This window comes from Poecile atricapillus, chromosome 28 (assembly GCF_030490865.1).
Source record: "Poecile atricapillus isolate bPoeAtr1 chromosome 28, bPoeAtr1.hap1, whole genome shotgun sequence".
Lineage (NCBI taxonomy): Eukaryota > Metazoa > Chordata > Aves > Passeriformes > Paridae > Poecile > Poecile atricapillus.
In genome coordinates, this window is record NC_081276.1 from 1,665,218 (window position 1) to 1,679,105 (window position 13,888).

The following is a 13,888-nucleotide window of genomic DNA, read 5'->3' on the forward strand; positions in this document are numbered from 1 at the left end:
TCCCCCCTTTTTCCCCTTTTTCCCCTTTTCCCCCCTTTTTCCCCCTTTTTCCCCCTTTTTCTCCCCCTTTTCCCTCCTTTACCCCCCTTTTTTTCCATTCCCCCCCCTTTTTCCCCTTTTTTCCCTTTTTCCCCCCAAAACCACCACGAGCCATCCCAGCCCCTCTCACTGCCTGTGCGTTCTATGCATCTCCTAATTAGCACAAACACTGTTAATTGCCTTTTCCCCTGTCGGTTTGGACGGCTTTTCTTGGATCTGGAGTTCTATTTTATTGCAGTGAAGACACTTTGTTATATAATGTTTATATATATTTTAAGATTTGTGCCAAGAGAGGATGTATATTTAATAAAAAACGCCGTCGACTTCCGGGCTCTCCGCGGCTTCTCTCCTGTCCCGAGGCCTGGAACGTTCCGGAGCATTTCTGAGGGGATTTGTGAGGAGATCTCTGTGGGATTGTGAGGAGATTTTTGGGGGATTGTGAGGAGATTTTTGGGGGGTTTTGTGAGGAGATTTTTGGGGTTTTGTGAGGAGATTTTTGGGGTTTTGTGAGGAGATTTTTGGGGGGTTTTGTGAGGGGATTTTTGGGGTTTTGTGAGGAGATTTTTGGGGGGTTTTGTGAGGAGATTTTTGGGGTTTTGTGAGGAGATTTTTGGGGTTTTGTGAGGAGATTTTTGGGGTTTTGTGAGGAGATTTTTGGGGGGTTTTGTGAGGGGATTTTTGGGGTTTTGTGAGGAGATTTTTTGGGGGGTTTTGTGGGGATTTTTGGGGGGTTTTGTGAGGGGATTTTTTGGGGGGTTTTGTGAGGGGATTTTTGGGGTTTTGTGAGGAGATTTTTGGGGAGTTTTGTGAGGAGATTTTTGAGGTTTTGTGAGGAGATTTTTGGGGGGGTTTTGTGAGGAGATTTTTGGGGTTTTGTGAGGAGATTTTTGGGGAGTTTTGTGAGGAGATTTTTGGGGAGTTTTGTGAGGGGATTTTTTGGGGGGTTTGACTGGGTTTTTAGGGGTTCTGAGGGGTTTATGAGGAGTTTTTGAGGGTTTGTGAGATTTCTGAGGGGTTTGTTCGGGGTTTGTGGGCTTGGTTTTTGAGGGGGTTTTAGGGTGGTTGTGAGGGGGTTTTGTGAGGAGATTTTTGGGGGATTGTGAGGAGATTCTTGGGGTTTTGTGAGGAGATTTTTGGGGGTTTTTGTGAGGAGATTTTTGGGGGGTTATGAGGGATTTTTCAGCATTTGTGAGGAGATTTTTGGGGGTTTTGTGGGGAGATTTTTGGGGGGTTATGAGGGATTTTTCAGTGTTTGTGAAGAGATTTTTGGGGGATTGTGAGGAGATTTTGGGGGGGTTAAGTGGTTTTTTTAGGGGTTCTGAGGGGTTTTTTGGGGGTTTATGAGGGGTTTTTGAAGGGGGTTGTGAGGAGATTTTTGGGGGGTTTTGTGAGGAGATTTTTGGGGGGGTTATGAGGGATTTTTCAGTGTTTGTGAGGAGATTTTGGGGGGGTTCAAGTGTTTTTTAGAGGTTCTGAGGGGCTTTTTGTGGTTTATTAGGGGTTTGTGAGATTTTTGAGGGGTTTGTTTAGGGTTTGTGGGATTGTTTTTGAGGGGGTTTTTGGGTGGTTCTGAGGGGGTTTTGTGAGGAGATTTTGGGGGGGTTTGTGAGATTTTTGAGGGGTTTTTTTTAGGTTTGTGAGGGATTTCTTCAGAGATTTTTTGTGGGGGTTATGAAGGGTTTTCTTGGTATTATGACGAGTTTTTTGGGGCGCTTTTGAGGGTTTTATTAAAGGGTATTTTGGGGCGTTACGAGAGGTTTTTGGAGTTTTTTTAGGGGGGCTTGTGAGGATTTTTAAGTGTTTTTTGAGGGGAGATCTGAAGACTTTTTTTGAGATATTTTTTTTTTGGACGCTTTCGACCACCCAAACGTGTCCTGCGGGTTCAGGTCTTTGCCAGGACTTCGGGAGAATCCCAGAGGATCCCAGGAATCCCTGTCCCTGTCCCCAAACTGGTGGCAGCAGGTGGCACTGTCGCCTCAGCCACAGCCTGCTGCCTTCCCCGCTGCTCCCGATTCCTGGGGGCTTTTGGGGGCTTTTTTGGGGGCTTTTGGGGCTTTTTGGGGGGCTTTTGGGGGCTTTTTTGGGGGCTTTTTTTTGGGTTTTTTTGGGGGCCTTTGGGGACTTTTTTGGGCTTTTTTGGGGGCTTTTTTGGGGCTTTTTGGGGCTTTTTTGGGGCTTTTTGGGGACTTTTTGGGGCTTTTTTGGGGGCTTTTGGGGGTTTTTTGGGGGGCTTTTTTGGGGCTTTTTTGGGGACTTTTTGGGGGCTTTTTGGGGACTTTTTGGGGCTTTTTTGGGGGCTTTTGGGGGTTTTTTGGGGGGCTTTTTTGGGGACTTTTTGGGGGCTTTTTGGGGACTTTTTTGGGGGGCTTTTGGGGGGCTTTTGGTGGGTTTTTTTGGGGGCTTTTGGTGGGGCTTTTGGGGGGCTTTTGGTGGGTTTTTTTGGGGGCTTTTTGGGGACTTTTTGGGGGGCTTTTTTGGGGACTTTTTTTGGGCTTTTTTGGGTGCTTTTTTGGGGACTTTCGAGGACTTTTTGGGGGCTTTTTTTGGGCTTTTTTGGGGTTTTTTTTGGGTTCTTTTTGGGGACTTTTTGGGGGACCTTTTTGGGGCTTTTTTTGGGCTTTTTTGGGGGCTTTTTTGGGACTTTTTGGGGGCTTTTGAGGGGGGGCTTTTTTGGCGCTTTTGGGAGCTTTTTGGGGGCTTTTTGGGGGGCTTTTGGGGGGCTTTTTGTATCTTTTTGGGGACTTTTTTGGAGGCTTTTTTTGGGCTTTTTGGGGACTTCTTTGGGGCTTTTTGGGGTGCTTTTTTGGGGCTTTTTGAGGACTTTTTTGGGGACTTTTTGGGGTTTTTTTGGGGGCTTTTTTTCCCAAGCCTCTTCCAGCCACATTCCAGGCCCGGGGTGACAGCAGGGACAGCTCCCAGAGTCGCCTCCCTGACCCAGAGGCTCAGCCTGGGATGAAACCTGGCTGCGATTTTGGGGTAGAGCTGCCCCAAAATCTTCCCTCCCCTGGGTTTGGGAATCGCCCAAGAAAACAGACCCCAAACCCAGGAAAACAAACCCCAAAACCCAGGAAAACAAACCCCAAAACCCAGGAAAACAAACCCCAAAACTCGGGAAAACAAACCCCAAACCCAAGAAAACAAACCCCAAAACTCGGGAAAACAAACCCCAAAACTCGGGAAAACAAACCCCAAAACTCAGGAAAACAAACCCCAAACCCAAGAAAACAAACCCCAAAACCCAGGAAGTCAAACCCAGGAAATCAAACCCCAAACCCAGGAAATCAAACCCCAAAACCCAGGAAGACAAACCCCAAAACTCAGGAAAACAAACCCCAAAACTCAGGAAAACAAACCCCAAAACCCAGGAAGACAAACCCAGGAAAACAAACCCCAAAACCCAGGAAGACAAACCCCAAAACTCAGGAAAACAAACCCCAAAACTCAGGAAATCAAACCCCAAAACCCAGGAAGACAAATCCCAAAACTCAGGAAAACAAACTCCAAAACCCAGGAAGACAAACCCCAAAACTCAGGAAGTCAAACCTAGGAAGACAAACCCCAAACCCAGGCAGACAAACCCCAAAACTCAGGAAAACAAACCCCAAAACCCAGGAAAACAACCCCAAACCCAGGAAGACAAACCCCAAACCCAGGAAATCAAACCCCAAAACCCAGGAAATCAAACCCCAAACCCAGGAAAACAAACCCCAAACCCAGGCAGTCAGACCCCAAAGCCCAGCGGCTGCCGAGGGCCGGGAGCGGCTCGATCTGTCACTGTCACTGTCGCGGCTCGATCTGTCACTGTCACTGTCGCGGCTCGATCTGTCACTGTCGCTGTCGCGGCTCGATCTGTCACTGTCACTGTCGCCGCCGGGCAGGGTCACCCGTCTGGGCAGCTCCCGGGGGAGGCTCCGTCTGCGTGTCTGGCTCCGCCACAACCCGGCCTTAGCAACGGGCCTTGGGGACAGGGGACACGGCAGTGCCACCAGGACAGAGCCACCGGGCCCTTGGGGACAGGGGACACGGCAGTGCCACCAGGACAGAGCCACCGGGCCAGTGCCACCGGGCCCTTGGGGACAGGGGACACGGCAGTGCCACCGGGACAGAGCCACCGGGCCCTTGGGGACAGGGGACACGGCAGTGCCACCAGGACAGTGCCACCGAGCCCTTGGGGACAGGGGACACGGCAGTGCCACCGGGACAGAGCCACCGGGACAGAGCCACCGGGCCCTTGGGGACAGGGGACACGGCAGTGCCACCAGGACAGAGCCACCGGGCCAGAGCCACCGGGCCCTTGGGGACAGGGGACACGGCAGTGCCACCGGGCCAGAGCCACCGGGCCCTTGGGGACAGGGGACACGGCAGTGCCACCGGGACAGAGCCACCGGGCTCTTGGGGACAGGGGACACGGCAGTGCCACCGGGACAGAGCCACCGGGCCCTTGGGGACAGGGGACACGGCAGTGCCACCGGGACAGAGCCACCGGGCCAGAGCCACCGGGCCCTTGGGGACAGGGGACACGGCACTGCCACCGGGACAGAGCCACCGGGCTCTTGGGGACAGGGGACACTCCAGTGCCACCGGGACAGAGCCACCGGGCCCTTGGGGACAGGGGACACGGCAGTGCCACCGGGACAGAGCCACCGGGCCCTTGGGGACAGGGGACACGGCAGTGCCACCAGGACAGAGCCACTGGTTCACCCTGGGGTGGCCCGGGCTTCCACCGGTGTCCCCTCCCCGCACCCCAAATCCTGCAGGATTCGCTCCCTCCCGGCGCTGTCCCTTCTCTCGGGGCAGCAGCCGAATTCCCAAATGGGTTTGGATTCCCTGCCCGGAAAATGGGAATTTTCCCGCTGGATTCGGGTTTGGATTCCCTGCCTGGAAAATGGGAATTTTCCCGCTGGATTCGGGTTTGGATTCCCCACCCGGAAAATGGGAATTTTCCCGCTGGATTCGGGTTTGGATTCCCCACCTGGAAAACGGGAATTTTCCCGCTGGATTCGGGTTTGGATTCCCCGCCTGGAAAATGGGAATTTTCCTGCTGGATTCGGGTTTGGATTCCCCGCCCAGAAAATGGGAATTTTCCCGCTGGATTCCGGTTTGGATTCCCCACCTGGAAAACGGGAATTTTCCCGCTGGGTTGGGGTTTGGATTCCCCGCTTGCCAAACGGGCATTTCCCACTCTATTTTTTTATTTCCTTTTTCCCTTTCATTTCCTCAAATATCCCCGGTGAGGATTCCCGGGGAGCAGCAGGAGGAGGAGGAGGAGGAGGAGGAGGAGGAGGAGGAAGAGGCTGGATTAGCCCTTTTAACCGCGGGCCCAGCGCTGCAGCCTCCCCCCAGAACCCAGGAGGGAATTTAAACCATGACAAGGCCATCAAACGGGATCACAGCCCCCGTCCCTTTCTCCGGCCAGCCCAGTCCTGCTAATCCCGTTTCACGCAGCTCCAGCAGCTCCCACCGCCGGCTCACAGCGACCCTGGCCCTGTCCCCGTGTCCCCTCCGCTGTCCCCAGCCCCGGGGTGATGCTCAAAGCGTTTGGGGACACCGAGAGTGGCTTTTGGGTGACAAAGTGGTGTCACTTGTTTATTGTGGAGCAGCCACCCCCGAGGCTGCTGGGCCTGAGGGGGTCACAGACCCCATAAAAACCCCCCTCAGCCCAGAGAACACCCCAAAATCCACGCTGGCCGCTCCGGGGTGTCCCCAGCGTGTCCTCCAGGAAAAGGCAGCGTCCCCAGGAGGGGCAGGCACAGTGGTGACACAGCCACAAACCCCGTCCTGGTGGCACCGATGTCCCCAGGTGTGTCCCCAAAGCAGGACACCGATGTCCCCAGGCGTGTCCCCAGAGCAGGACACCGATGTCCCCAGGCGTGTCCCCAGAGCAGGACACCGATGTCCCCAGGTGTGTCCCCAGAGCAGGACACCGATGTCCCCAGGCGTGTCCCCAGAGCGGGACAGCCAGCGCCGGCCGGGCTCTGACCAGTCCCCCCAGTCAGGACGCGGCCAGGTACTGGTGGAAGTAGAGGCCGAAGAGGCTGGTGACCACCTGGCAGGCGGCCACCCACCAGGTGAGGAAGGAGAAGAGTCCTCGGAAGAAGAGGGGGGTGAAGATGCAGCCCAGGACCCCCGAGATCTCCTGCACCACCACCTGCACGTCCTCGCCAGCCTCGCCCTCGGCCCGTGGGGGGACCAGCGGCACTGCTGGGGACACGGCGGGGGGCTCGGGGTACAGCCCCCAGGAGTGCTGGCCTGTGGGACACAGGGGACAGCTCTGGGGGTCTCTGTGGGACAGGGGACAGCTCTGGGGGTCTCTGGGACACAGGGGACAGCTCTGGGGGTCTCTGTGGGACAGCTCTGGGGGTCTCTGTGGGACACAGGGGACAGCTCTGGGGGTCTCTGTGGGACAGCTCTGGGGGTCTCTGTGGGACAGGGGACAGCTCTGGGGGTCTCTGTGGGACACAGGGGACAGCTCTGGGGGTCTGTGGGACACAGGGGACAGCTCTGGGGGTCTCTGTGGGACAGGGGACAGCTCTGGGGGTCTCTTTGGGACAGGGGGGACAGCTCTGGGGGTCTCTGTGGGACAGGGGACAGCTCTGGGGGTCTCTTTGGGACAGGGGGGACAGCTCTGGGGGTCCTTGTGGGGCAGGGGACAGCTCTGGGGGTCTCTGTGGGACAGAGGACAGCTCTGGGGGTCTCTGTGGGACACAGGGGACAGCTCTGGGGGTCTCTGTGGGGCAGGGGACAGGTCTGGGGGTCCTTGTGGGGCAGGGGACAGCTCTGGGGGTCTCTGTGGGGCAGGGGACAGCTCTGGGGGTCTCTGTGGGACACAGGGGACAGGTCTGGGGGTCCTTGTGGGGCAGGGGACAGATCTGGGGGTCTCTGTGGGACAGGGGACAGGTCTGGGGGTCCTTGTGGGGCAGGGGACAGCTCTGGGGGTCTCTGTGGGACACAGGGGACAGGTCTGGGGGTCCTTGTGGGGCAGGGGACAGCTCTGGGGGTCTCTGTGGGACAGGGGACAGCTCTGGGGGTCTCTGTGGGACAGAGGGGACAGCTCTGGGGATCTCTGGGACACAGGGGACAGCTCTGGGGGTCTCTGTGGGACAGGGGACAGCTCTGGGGGTCTCTGTGGGACAGAGGGGACAGGGTCCCTGTGGGACAGGAGACAGATCTGGGGGCCCTTGTGCCCCAGCCCCAAGTTTGTCCCCGCTGCGAACCAGAACAGAACCACGGGACAGAACCTCAGGACAGAACCACGGGACAGAACCACGGGACAGAACCTCAGGACGCCCCGAGCCGGGAGGCCGGGAGAGGTGGGAACAATTCCCTGACTTCCCAACAACCTCCAGTCTCCCCCTGCCCACCCCAAACCCCCCCAAAACCCCGGCGCCCCCTCCTCACCCAGCGTCTTGAGCAGCAGGGCGCAGTGCAGGCTGAGGATGACGGGCCCCAGGTACTGCAGGCTCACCACGGACACGTAGCAATAAATCCCGCTGATCTAAACCCCAAAAATCCCTTCAGCGGGAACCCCAACACCGCCCAGCCCCGACCCAGCCCCGCTTCCCCACCTTCTGCTGGATCTCCAGGGCCGGGATGCGCCCGGCTTCCCTCCTCATGTGCCGCACCCAGCGCGGGGCCAGCGCCAGGTAAGCCTGCAGGTGGTGGCGGGTCCCCAGCAGGCGCAGCAGGGCCAGCGCCACCACGGCCCAGAGCCGCGCAGTGTCGTAGGACGAGGGTGACAGGCTGGGACACGGCACGGGCTGGCACCGGGATGGGGGACACGGAACCCCCGCCCTGACCCAGGGGGGACAGGGGACACCGAGGGGACACGGGGGGGACACGGGGATGGGGGACACGGACCCCCACCCTGACCCAGGGGGGACAGGGGACACAGAGGGGACACAGAGGGGACATGGGGGGGACACGGGGATGGGGGACACAGAGGGGACACGGGGATGGGGGACACGGAACCCCCACCCTGACCCATGGGGGACAAGGGGCACAGAGGGGACACGGGGGGGACACGGGGATGGGGGCACAGAGGGGACACAGAGGGGACACAGAGGGGACACAGGGATGGGGGACACGGAACCCCCACCCTGACCCATGGGGGACAAGGGACACAGAGGGGACACGGGGGGGACACAGAGGGGACACAGAGGGGAGACAGGGGATGGGGGACACGGACCCCCCCACCGTGACCCAGGGGGGACAGGGGACACAGAGGGGACACAGAGGGGACACAGGGACAGGGGACACAGAGGGGACACGGGGGGGACACGGGGATGGGGGACACGGACCCCCCACCCTGCCCCACGGGGGTACAGGGGTGAGGGGACACAGAGGGGACATAGAGGGACAAAGAGGGGACACAGGGGATGGGGGACACAGAGGGGACACAGAGGGAACACAGGGGATGGGGGGGACATTGGGGTCACAGAGTGTCATGGAGGGTCACAGGGCACGTTGGGGTCATTGGGGGGGTTTCTGGGTGTCACAGGGGTCACAGGGGGTCACACAGGGGTCACAGGGGGTTTCTGGGTGTCACAGGGGTCACAGGGGTCAGTGGGGGACACACAGGGGGTCACAGGGGTCACACAGGGGGTCACAGGGGGTTTCTGGGTGTCACTGGGTGTCACAGGGGGGTACACAGGGGGTCACACAGGGGTCACAGGGGGTTTCTGGGTGTCACAGGTGTCACAGGGGTCACAGGGGTCATTGGGGGACACACAGGGGGTCACAGGGGTTTCTGGGTGTCACTGGGTGTCACAGGGGGTCACACAGGGGTCACAGGGGGTTTCTGGGTGTCACTGGGTGTCACAGGGGTCACAGGGGGTCACAGGGGTGTCACAGGGGGTCACAGGGGTCACAGGGTCCCCCCCAGGTGTCCCCACTCACATCTGCACCGCCTGCTTGCCCAGCGGGGCCTGGAGCAGGAAATCCCGGGAGAGGGGCCTGACCCACATCAGCACCACCAGAACCGGCGCCACGAACCCCACGTGCAGCAGGAGCCTGCGGGACTGGCACTGCCACCGAGCCCACAGGGACCCCAGAGACCCCAGAGACCCCACAGGGACCCCACAGAGCCCAGAGAGACCCCACAGCCCCCCTGCCCCTCCCCTCCCACCCCAAACCTCCCCCAGAGCCAAGGGGTCCTGGCACCAAGCCCTCCCTCACTCCCCAGGTGTTCCTCATGGTCCCCAGATGTTCCCCACTGACCCCAGATGTCCCCAGGTGTCCCCAAGCGTCCCCAGATGTTCCCCACTGTCCCCAGGTGTTCCCCAGGTATTCCCCATTGTCCCCAGGTGTCCCCAGGTATTCCCCATTGTCCCCAGGTGTCCCCAGGTGTTCCCCAGATGTTCCCCAGGTGTCCCCCACTGTCCCCAGGTGTCCCCAGGTGTCCCCAGATGTTCCCCAGGTGTCCCCAGGTGTGTCCCCAGGTGTCCCCAGGTGTTCCCCATTGTCCCCAGGTGTCCCCAGATGTTCCCCAGGTGTCCCCCACTGTCCCCAGGTGCCCCCACTGTCCCCAGGTGTCCCCAGGTGTCCCCAGGTGTTCCCCATTGTCTCCAGGTGTCCCCAGGTGTTCCCCACTGTCCCCAGGTGTCCCCAGGTGTCACCCAACTGTGTCAGGGGTTTGTCAGCCGCCATCCTGAGGGCATCCAGGTGTGTCTGTGCCAGGCGCAGCCCCGGGAAGGTCAGGCAGGCTCCCAGGAAGGAGCACAGGGCCACCAGCCCCAGCTTGAAGCCCAGCTTGGCCAGGGGCAGCCTGGGGACACACAGGGGACACTGGCGGGGTGGCTGTCCCCACGTCCGGCCACTCCCTGCCCCAAACTTCCCAAAATCCACCCCAAAACGGGGCCCTGTCCCCCCCCCCTGTCCCCAACTCACGTCCACTCCCAGCCCCGGGGCTTCAGGATGGGCTCCAGGTTTGTGGTGACTCCGGCCAGTCCTGAGGGAGTGACCATGGGGAGTGACCAGTGAGGGAGTGACCAGTGAGGAGTGACCATGGGGGAGTGACCAGTGAGGGAGTGACCATGGGGAGTGACCATGGGAGAGTGACCATGAGGAGTGACCATGAGTGACCATAGGGGAGTGACCATGGGAGAGTGACCATGAGGAGTGACCAGTGAGGGAGTGACCATGAGGAGTGACCATGGGAGAGTGACCATGAGGAGTGACCAGTGAGGGAGTGACCATGGGAGAGTGACCATGAGGGAGTGACCATGGGGAGTGACCATGAGGAGTGACCATGGGGAGTGACCATGAGGAGTGACCAGTGAGGGAGTGACCATGGGGGAGTGACCATGGGAGAGTGACCATGGGGGAGTGACCATGAGGAGTGACCATGGGGAGTGACCATGGGGAGTGACCATGAGGAGTGACCAGTGAGGGAGTGACCATGGGGAGTGACCATGGGGAGTGACCATGGGGGAGTGACCATGGGGAGTGACCATGGGGAGTGACCATGGGGAGTGACCATGAGGAGTGACCATGGGGAGTGACCATGGGGAGTGACCATGAGGAGTGACCATGGGGGAGTGACCATGGGGGAGTGACCAGTGAGGGAGTGACCATGAGGAGTGACCATGGGGAGTGACCATGGGGGAGTGACCACTGGGAATGGGGAGTGACCCCTGTGAGTGGTGTGACCGTCCATGAGTGGGGAGTGACCCCCTGGGGATGTGGAGTGACCCCAGAGTGTGGAGTGACCGCTGTGAACAGGGAGTGACCACTGGGAATGAGGAGTGACCCCCACAAGTGAGGAGTGACCCCTGAGGAGTGACCCCTGAGGAGTGACCCCCACGAGTGAGGAGTGACCCCTGTGAGTGACAAGTGACCCCTGTGACTGATGAGTGACCCCCACGAGTGAGGAGTGACCCCCACGAGTGAGGAGTGACCTCTGTGAGTGAGGAGTGACCCCCAGGAGTGAGGAGTGACCCCCACGAGTGAGGAGTGACCACTGAGTGAGGAGTGACCCCTGTGAGTGAGGAGTGACCCCTGTGAGTGAGGAGTGACCCCCACGAGTGAGGAGTGACCACTGAGTGAGGAGTGACCCCTGTGAGTGAGGAGTGACCCCTGTGAGTGAGGAGTGACCCCCCCCAAATGTAAGTGACCACTGAGGAGTGACCCCTGTGAGTGAGGAGTGACCCCCAGGAGTGGCGTGACCCCCACCACCACCCCCAGCGCCCCGTCCCCGTCACCCACCGGCCTCGAGGCCGAACTCCAGGTACTCCTCGCGGACCACCAGGGCCACCATGGCCAGCAGGAGGAAGAAGAAGGCGAAGGTGAGGCACACGGAGCGCTCCCCGCCCTCCTCCGAGCGGAAATAATGCCGCATCACCATGAAGAAAACCTTGCTGCAGGGTTGGGGACGGCGTCAAGGCAAACCAGAGACACCACAGGGACCCCCCAGACCCCTCTGAGACCCCCCAAACATCACCACCAACCATCCCCACCTGCTCTGCGGGGTGAACAACCCGGGAAATCCGCTTTTACCCAGGGGAAATCCCGCGGGAGGGGGGATCCCTCTTCTGCCAGGTCCCCCCAAATAAAAACCCCTGGGGATACACGGAGAAGACGACGCTCAGCAGGCACCAGAGGACGCCGAGGTTGGTCTCCCTGGAGGGGCTGACCAGGCAGAAATATCCCTCGCTGAAGACGTAGACGGCGCTGGCGTAGACGGCGAAATCCACGAACCACTGGTACTCCAGGAAATAACGCAGCACTGGGGGGCCGTGGGGACACGTCACCGCGCTGGGGACGCGCCACCGCGCCGGGGACACCCCCGGGGAGGGCACGGGGAGGTACCCAGAGCGTCCACGGCGGTGATGGGGCTGGTGTCCAGCTGCAGGTCGATGTCGCGGGGCACCGACAGGGGTTTGTCCTCGCTCGGCCCGTTGGTTCTCCTGCGGGGAGAAGCGGGAGCTGGCAGCTCCCCGTGCCAGGGTGGCACCCCCAGAACCCTGGGGATGTCCCCCCCACCCCAAAGGTGTCAGGGTGAGCCAGGCTGACCTGTCCCTCCTGCTCTTGGGGCGCTGCTTCCCGGCCAGGGCGCAGAGCTCCTCGTCCGAGGGGTGCTTGTACCTGTACAGGCTGTGGGGACAGCGGGGACACGGCTGGGGGGTCACAGGGGTGGGGTGTCCCCAAAGGACAGCAGGGTCACAGGTGCGGGGTGTCCCCAGGGGGTTGCAGGGTGTCCCCAGAGGGGTGCAGGGTGTCCCCAGGGGACAGCAGGGTCACAGATGAGGGGTCACAGGTGCAGGGTGTCCCCAGAGGGGTGCAGGGTGTCCCCAGGGGGGGGTCACAGGTGCAGGGTGTCCCCAGGGGGGGTCACAGGTGTGGGGTGTCCCCAGGGGGGTGCAGGGTGTCCCCAGGGGGGGTCACAGGTGCAGGGTGTCCCCAGGGGTGGTCACAGGTGCAGGGTGTCCCCAGGGGGTGTCACAGGTGCAGGGTGTCCCCAGGGGGCTGCAGGGTGTCCCCAGGGGGGGGTCACAGGTGCAGGGTGTCCCCAGGGGGGTGTCACAGGTGCAGGGTGTCCCCAGGGGTGTCACAGGTGCAGGGTGTCCCCAGGACGCCCCTGGGGACAGGGCCAGAGCTGTACCTGCCATTGCAGAGCAGCCAGCGGGCGAAGGAGCAGTGCGGGGCCATCTTCTGCATCAGGCTGGCGGCCAGCAGGGTGACCACCACCTGCACCCCCATCACGGCCTGCCAGGGGACACCGAGGGCTCAGCGGGCACGGGGGGACACGGGGACACCCCCGCCGTGGACGCTGTCCCCAGCTCTGTCCCTGCGGGGGGATGCCCCGGGGGGGGACACCCGGAGGTGACGCTCGACAGGACACCCCGGGTGGGACAAACCCGCGGAGGGACCCCCGGACACGGTCACCGTGAGACCCCCGAGCATGGTCAGTGTGAGACCCCCGGGCTGGGACCCCCGGCCACGGTCACCGTGAGACCCCCGGGAACTGACCCCCGGCCATGGTCACCGTGAGACCCCCGAGCATGGTCAGTGTGAGACCCCCGGGCTGGGACCCCCGGCCATGGTCACCGTGAGACCCCCGGGAACTGACCCCCGGCCATGGTCACCGTGAGACCCCCGGGCTGGGACCCCCGGACACGGTCACCGTGAGACCCCCGAGCTGGGACCCCCGGACACGGTCACCGTGAGACCCCCGAGCTGGGACCCCCGGACACGGTCACCCCGGGACCCCCGGGCTGGGACCCCCGGCCAGACGCGCACCCCCCGGGCCCCCGGCCATGCACGCCCCGCTCAGAGCCCTCTCCGGGGCCGGCCCCTCGCAGTCCCGCTCGGAACCCCTCGGTCCATCCCCGCTCCGCTCCCGCTCCGGTCCCGCTCCCGGTCCCGGTCCCGGTCCAGCCCCGGCCCGTGCCCACCATGCCGGGGGTCAGCGCAAAGGCGCCCGCAGGAAGCCACGCCCCCAAAGCCACGCCCCTCCCTTTAACCAATCCGCGCTCTCTTTTCCTTTAATTGGCAGATTATTGACCAATGAGAAGGCGGCTGTGGGAGGGGGGCGGGCTCTGCGCGGCGCGCGGTTCCGTTGGCGGGGCCTACCCGGAGCGTCGGGACCCGGGTTCGAGTCCCGGCTGCGCCGACCCCGCGTTCCCCTGCCGGGTTATCGATAATATCGATAATAAATCATATCCGCGTGTCTTCCCTCATCCCCGCCGTGGGGTAACCCTGGAACAACGCCCGGGACCCACCACAGCAGCTCCTGCACTCCCCCTCCTCAGCTGACCCGCACAAACCAGACTCCACTCGAGGAAATTTATTTCATTTATTACCAATTAAAGCAGAGCAGGATAATGAGGAATCAAACGGAATCTCGGTTCCA

At 61.1% G+C, this 13,888-nt stretch overlaps 2 protein-coding genes across 3 annotated transcripts; both read right to left on the minus strand.

Annotated features, from left to right (window-relative positions):
- Positions 1 to 101: 101 nt before the first annotated feature.
- On the minus strand, positions 102 to 5,448 carry LOC131589418 (collagen alpha-1(III) chain-like). 2 transcript variants are annotated; one of them, XM_058858889.1, is made up of 5 exons: positions 4,627 to 5,448; positions 4,144 to 4,591; positions 4,080 to 4,108; positions 3,746 to 4,016; positions 3,554 to 3,582 (listed from the first exon to the last, which is right to left on the minus strand). In XM_058858889.1, the coding sequence occupies exons 1-5, from the start codon at positions 5,212 to 5,214 to the stop codon at positions 3,569 to 3,571; spliced, it is 1,350 nt and encodes a 449-aa protein (XP_058714872.1). In that variant the 5' UTR covers positions 5,215 to 5,448; the 3' UTR covers positions 3,554 to 3,568. The 2 variants fall into 2 exon arrangements, 1 of the variants encoding a protein (XP_058714872.1); XR_009279731.1 differs by lacking the exon at positions 3,554 to 3,582 and adding an exon at positions 102 to 421 and having other exon boundaries at positions 3,767 to 4,016; positions 4,144 to 5,448.
- A 145-nt stretch (positions 5,449 to 5,593) lies between these two features.
- On the minus strand, positions 5,594 to 13,507 carry TMEM161A (transmembrane protein 161A). Its single transcript, XM_058858922.1, has 12 exons — positions 13,431 to 13,507; positions 12,638 to 12,741; positions 12,049 to 12,129; positions 11,845 to 11,942; positions 11,605 to 11,761; positions 11,242 to 11,393; positions 9,925 to 9,985; positions 9,659 to 9,802; positions 8,935 to 9,048; positions 7,605 to 7,779; positions 7,438 to 7,534; positions 5,594 to 6,288 (listed from the first exon to the last, which is right to left on the minus strand). The coding sequence occupies exons 1-12, from the start codon at positions 13,431 to 13,433 to the stop codon at positions 6,032 to 6,034; spliced, it is 1,443 nt and encodes a 480-aa protein (XP_058714905.1). The 5' UTR covers positions 13,434 to 13,507; the 3' UTR covers positions 5,594 to 6,031.
- Between the last annotated feature and the right edge of the window lie 381 nt (positions 13,508 to 13,888).

Bases quoted from the DNA above. Each gene is read 5' to 3' on its own strand.
- LOC131589418 (XM_058858889.1), bottom strand. From the start codon at position 5,214: ATGCCCGTTTGGCAAGCGGGGAATCCAAACCCCAACCCAGCGGGAAAA. The intron at 4,109-4,143 runs GTCCCGGTGGCA...CCTGTCCCCAAG, and splicing joins CCCAAGGGCCCGGTGGCTCT to GGCCCGGTGGCACTGGCCCG. The intron at 4,017-4,079 runs TCCTGGTGGCAC...CTGGTGGCACTG, and splicing joins GCACTGGCCCGGTGGCTCTG to CCGTGTCCCCTGTCCCCAAG.
- TMEM161A (XM_058858922.1), bottom strand. The intron at 9,803-9,924 runs GTGAGTTGGGGA...GTGTGTCCCCAG, and splicing joins CCCCGGGGCTGGGAGTGGAC to GCTGCCCCTGGCCAAGCTGG. The intron at 9,049-9,658 runs GTTGGGTGACAC...CCAGTCCCGCAG, and splicing joins GCTGACAAACCCCTGACACA to GCTCCTGCTGCACGTGGGGT.